This window comes from Dermacentor variabilis, chromosome 6 (assembly GCF_050947875.1).
Source record: "Dermacentor variabilis isolate Ectoservices chromosome 6, ASM5094787v1, whole genome shotgun sequence".
Classification (NCBI taxonomy): Eukaryota; Metazoa; Arthropoda; class Arachnida; order Ixodida; family Ixodidae; genus Dermacentor; species Dermacentor variabilis.
The window spans coordinates 80,168,276-80,173,814 of record NC_134573.1 but is presented as its reverse complement, the minus strand read 5'-3'; the positions used below and the strand labels follow the sequence as shown (position 1 = coordinate 80,173,814).

Genomic DNA, 5,539 nt, shown 5'->3' with positions numbered 1-5,539 from the left:
CGAGAAGTTGACAAATTTGTACCAAGATACCGCAATAATCGATATCGCATTACCTGTAACGGTGCATGTTTGAGCATATCAAGCGGACTAAAGTGATATATGAATTTACAACTTACGAAACATTCTTACACCATTCACGAGGATTCTGCAAAAGCCGCCCTGACAGATTAGCGGTTCATCTCGGAACGGTCTATAATACATGAATTTTGTGCGGCGAAGAGGTATTCTTAAGTGCAGATGGCAGAATAGTGAGATTTCTTCATTGCCGAGTTACAGTTCTAAACTTGACACTTGAGTTTCTTGAAATTTGGATGTTTTTATGAATTTTTCTATAAACCTGATGGCGTGAACTGAAGATCCGTTTCCTACATTGACTAGACTTGACCTTCCTGTTTTTAGTGTGACAGATTTTATCAAAATCAGTGCAGTGGTTGCCGAGTGCAGTGCATTGTGCTCTGCGCACCCCCCTCCCCCCTGCACGGTTGATTGTGCGGTGCAACAAGTTGCAGCCTAATTGCATCTTCGTTTTTGCAGCCAATGGTATCGCCCGCATCTCTAGAGACATTGTAACGATGCACGTGCACATCTTGCATGCGCGTCTGTAGCGTTGGCACAGTGACACCACCACGGTGCATTACAGTGTTGGTATTGAGTATCCGTTTAGTTGCTGTCAGGATGAAAGACAGCGCATCGCAAAGCACTAAAAGTGCCCGACCTATTGAAATATGTAGCCATATGCTTCCATTCAAAAATTGTTAGTAAATAATACTGCTGCACAGCTGCATATACCGATGTGTAAGGATTAGTGCCACCTATCATTATCGTGCGACTTACTATGGCATCATAAATTTGTTGGTTGTCTGCGCTGCCCTCCACAAAGAATCGTCTGGCACAGGTAAGTGGATCAAGGAGATAGCACCAAATTTTAGGAAAGCCTTGGCATACCGTGCCTTTTATATTATGTTGTGAGTGCTTACACCTGTGGCGAGTACTCACGATCAAATCAGCTACAAGTTTGATGAAAGAAACCCTGCTTTAGTAGCGCGTCGGTGTATGGACACACCGCCGATCACGTTCCAGCGAATAAGTGGTCATCAGCAAACTCACACCGGAATACAACCTCCCACAAAATTCTTAACGCCTCGAAGGAAACAGTTCTCACTTCGACCAATCCTTCTGCGCAGGTGCGTACAGAAAATGGACCACCATTGCCCGTGGTTCAACAACTGCGTCTGCTTCAGCACGCACAAGTTCTTTCTGCTCACGCTGTTCTACTCCTGGTTCCTGGCAGCCTACGTTTTCGCCAGTGTGTCCACATACCTGCTGCACAAGAGCCCCCGCCGCCGACTCCTGCACCGCTCGCGCCACATCAGCTTCCTCGTGGGGATGGGCGGCTCAATGTCCGCCATGCTCGCAGTCTTCCTCGGCATTCACATCTCTCTCGTGATTCGCAACGCCACCACGTTGGAGTCCATGCGGGCGCCCAACTTCAAGCAGCGCGGTGACTCGTTCAACCTCGGACGCTACAGAAATTGTCTCGAGGTCAGGTGGAGCGACGGTTTCACACAAAGCACTTATACGTCATGGGCTAGTGTTGCGGTTTGGGCGAGTTGGTATATTTCGATTTCGTGTACGTATATAATGCGCCAAAAAGCGAGGACGAAAAAGAAAGACGGGACACACGTAGTACTACGTGTCCGTCTATATTTTTTGCCCCGTTTTTTTTTTCAGATCATATCAAAAGGGAATTTTATTACACAATAATATGAAAAGTGTGTACAAAGATATTTGGTCCCATGGCCTAAAGCGGCTAGTGATGGGTCCAATACTAAATATGTATTGCAATAATTAGCAGTCTTATACAAACAAAATAGCGAAAGTATCATACATATAAGCGGTAAATACTGTATATAATCACAGAACTGCGCTAAAAACGAACAAAACAAAAACAAAACTCAAGAACTTGCCTGACAAGATAAGAAGTGGCATTTGCATGTAATGTCAAAATTTCTTGCGAGTTTTATTTCAAGAGGCAAATTGTTCCACAGCTTAACACCAGAGAATTGAATTGATCTTTCGCTGTACACATTCGAGCATAAAGGGAGATTAGGATTATCGTTGCGTGCATGCCGTGTGTTTAACGACGGAAACGTGAAAATGGCACGCGGTAGAGGTGTGTTTGTGTTTATTATTTTATTTACTAAGCAGGAAATCTTGTAGTCTCGTATGTCAGTAAACGGCAGTATACGCAGCCTCTGGAATAGAGGATTAGACGGATGACGCACCGAGAAGAAAGTAATCGCACGAACAGTTCGTTTTTGTAATCGGAATAACGGGGTAAGGTATGTTATGTACGTTTGACCCCGTTTTGTTTTCTTGCGTGTGCTACGTATGCGATGACCTATGGACGAGATTGAAGCTCTTCTATAAGTGAACGAGTGAGGAATGCACCGTTGTATGTATTTCGTGGGTTGCATGCATAAATGCGCCGACAAAAAACATTTATGCACTGTTCCTCATCTTCAATTTCCGGGCGGTGCACATTCAACCTTATAGCCTTGCCTGCTCACTGAGTGGCGCCAACCACCCATCGCAAACGAGGGTAGGAAGTGCATGTCACTGAGGTGCACCTGTCATTAAATACGCAAAAGAGGTGCACGTAATTGTCTTAGTATCGCGGGTTTTTCCCGGGCAGTGAAGGCATGTTATATGGGATAAATGTAATTGCTATGGCAAAGGGACAAGAAAAACAGCTTTTTTTTTTTAACAAAAAGGGTTGCTGCTGTGAAACCTATTGCAGCACATGATGAAAATTTTGCTGCTGCAGGTTTTCGGCGTGCACATCGCCCTTTGGCTAGTTCCTGTGTTCACCAGCCTAGGCGACGGTTGCCACTTCCCGACCAAGCTGCACCCGGACGGAACCTACTCCGTCATGGTCGGTTCGTCACAGCGAGCCGCATCTGTTGACGCAGCTGCGGCGCCAGATGCTGGAGCGGGAGGTGAAGCCGGTCTGCAAGCCTCTACAACTGCCACTGAGGCGAAAAAGGATTCTGTGTCCTTGATGGGAGAGGACGTCACACGTGCAGGGTGCTCGTCGACCGCATTAGACACCATGGCGCAGACGCCTCGACCGCCTTCTGGAGCCGACCGTCCTGAAGCCGTTGGGGTCTGCCCACCCACACGCAAGTCTTCCAGCAGTGCCAAGTACCCGAGTTGCGCGGTAGCACAGGCCACGAACAATGACGCCGCACGAGCAGAATTGGTTGGGTCTCAAGTTCGCCGCACACGCCGTAGCGCGCTTCGCCAGACTCGGAGCCTACCGTCGGCGAGAAGGCTCGAGTAGAGTGCGGCTCAGTGCATGTAACGTGACCAATGTGGAGGGTTGCTTCGGCTTTCGGAATGATGGCATTTCTTGTACATTTTGTTGCACTACGAAGTTTCAGGTGTAATTTACCCTGTGAGGTAAAGTGGCGTTTTATTCCGCGCGTGGTTCCGTATCGGTCGCATTGCACCTAGAGATTTCCAAGATTGCCGCCCCCCTCCACTTATGCATTAGAAGAAAACAATAAATCGGAGTTCTATTTGTCCTATCGTGTTAAAAAAAGTGCGGGGGTCTTCTGGGATGTAAAAGTATTAAAAAAAAGGAAACGGCTTCTTTCGCCAATGTTCTTGACACTGAGTCCTTCAAATCTGCGGTCTCGAGCATTAGCTAACTTACTTCTTTCCATTGAACACATGATTTCACGTTTGCCTTTGAACGGACTCGATTGCACTTGTGTTGGTTTACAAATCTTTCTTCGGAAAAGAAAAGTTACTTTAGATAGCGCTGTATAAAAACCACGTGATGTGTCTTTTTCCTTGCCTCTAATTAACCATGGCAAGAAGGTTACAGCGTTAGAATGGTGAAAGTAATTACGAGATACCCTTTCATCTGCCCCGCCGATGGTTCCTAAAGTCAACAGTGAGCTTTCGTAGCATATGTATGGAGCCGCGAGGTTTGAGACGTTCTTCAGCGCATACGTCGTTCTTGCCATAAGCCCAAATAGTAGGGAGCCCAAACACACGAAATCAGACACGTCGTCTAGGCTTCACGCTAGATCACCGAACGCACCTTTCAATGACAAAATGTACTTTTAGGCCTCAACATATTTCAGCTTCAGAGCATTTCCGAGAAGTTTTATAGAAGGCGTCATAGGAAGCGGTGCACTCTCATGTCCGAATAAAATTTTCTGCTATATCAAAAAACAATTCCTGCTGTTAACCATACATCAAAAGTAGTTCCTGTCACGTCCCGTGTGCCACAGGGACCTCTCTTTGGACCTATATTTCCCTATTTTCATAGTAATATTACAACTAACCTCGCTGTAATAATAAAAACTTAACCCATTATGCATCACTTACGGAGAAATTAATACCTGTTACGACCACCTGCCTTTGAATACACCACTTAACACTATATTGCTGTGATGGGAGAACTGGCAAGTGTTAGGTAATGTGAAAAATCGGTAGCAATAACCGTTACCAGGAAAAAAAAGAACCCTTTCAGTTTGCGTATTCAGTTATCTGAACATGCTTAGCTAAAGTATACGAACAGATTCCAAAGTGTTATGCTTACAGCAAGTCTTAATACGAGATTAGTACATAAGCAACATTACAGCAGCAGCAATACGGAAGATTTTTTGCAAAAGAAAAGATTCTAAGTTCGCGCCCATCTCTATTAAGTTAGTAACCTACAAAACACTTGTGAGAGCGATCCTGGAAAACACGAGTGCATTTCGGTTCTCCTATTCGCTTCCTAACGTAACAAAACTTGGAGGAATACAAAGAAAGGCTATATGATTGGAGCACAATAAGTACAGGCGCGCTGATCTCGCCCACAAGCCTTCTAGGTACTTTTGGTCTAAAAACATGCAGCGGCGATCTAGCGGTAAATGCGAGCGAAATGCATTAGTCCTACTTCGCACCTCTTTGAGGTCCTGGATGATGTATGAGGTAAACCGAGCCAACAGACACCGAGCACAACACACAGGAAATTCTATATGCTTACTAATTGACTTAAAGACGTTATAAATTAATGGAAATGAAAGTGGATGAAAAAACAACTTGCCGTAAGTGGGGAACAATCCCACGGCTTCGCATTATGCGTACGATGCTTTGCCAATTCAGTTACTGTGGTGCCGTTTTCCCACCCACTTTCTGGGGTATGGTATGGTATGGTATGGTAAAATTTTATTCTGGTCCTTCGGAACGAGCGTCAGCACGTCGCGGGCCGCTCCCGCGTCGCTATAGGGAGGCCGAGCCTCTCTGCAAAGTCGGGTGCTCGGCGGACAGCCCGTAGCTGTGCTTCAAGATCGGCGCTCCTCATGGCAGGCTCCCATTTGGACGACGTGACGCCGTCGCCGTCGCGTAACGCGGGGCACCGCCAGAGCATGTGTTCCAAGTTAGCTACGTCTTAGCAAAGCTCGCAAACATTGGTCGATTGTATCTCTGGATATATTCTGTGTAACAGTGTGGGGTTATGATACGCCCCGACCTGGAG

At 46.2% G+C, this 5,539-nt stretch overlaps 1 protein-coding gene across 1 annotated transcript; it reads left to right on the top strand.

Moving 5' to 3' along the window:
* The first annotated feature begins 1,171 nt into the window (after window positions 1-1,171).
* On the top strand, window positions 1,172-3,582 carry LOC142584240 (palmitoyltransferase ZDHHC2-like). Its single transcript, XM_075694390.1, has 2 exons — window positions 1,172-1,542; window positions 2,828-3,582. Exons 1-2 carry the CDS (start codon window positions 1,198-1,200, stop codon window positions 3,341-3,343), a joined length of 861 nt encoding a protein of 286 aa, XP_075550505.1. The 5' UTR covers window positions 1,172-1,197; the 3' UTR covers window positions 3,344-3,582.
* The last annotated feature ends 1,957 nt before the right edge of the window (window positions 3,583-5,539 follow it).

What these genes read in the sequence shown, in the direction of transcription:
- LOC142584240 (XM_075694390.1), top strand. Translation starts at nt 1,198, where the DNA reads ATGGACCACCATTGCCCGTGGTTCAACAACTGCGTCTGCTTCAGCACG. An exon ending in GCTACAGAAATTGTCTCGAG is followed by an intron (nt 1,543 to 2,827) that starts GTCAGGTGGAGC and finishes TTGCTGCTGCAG; the next exon opens with GTTTTCGGCGTGCACATCGC.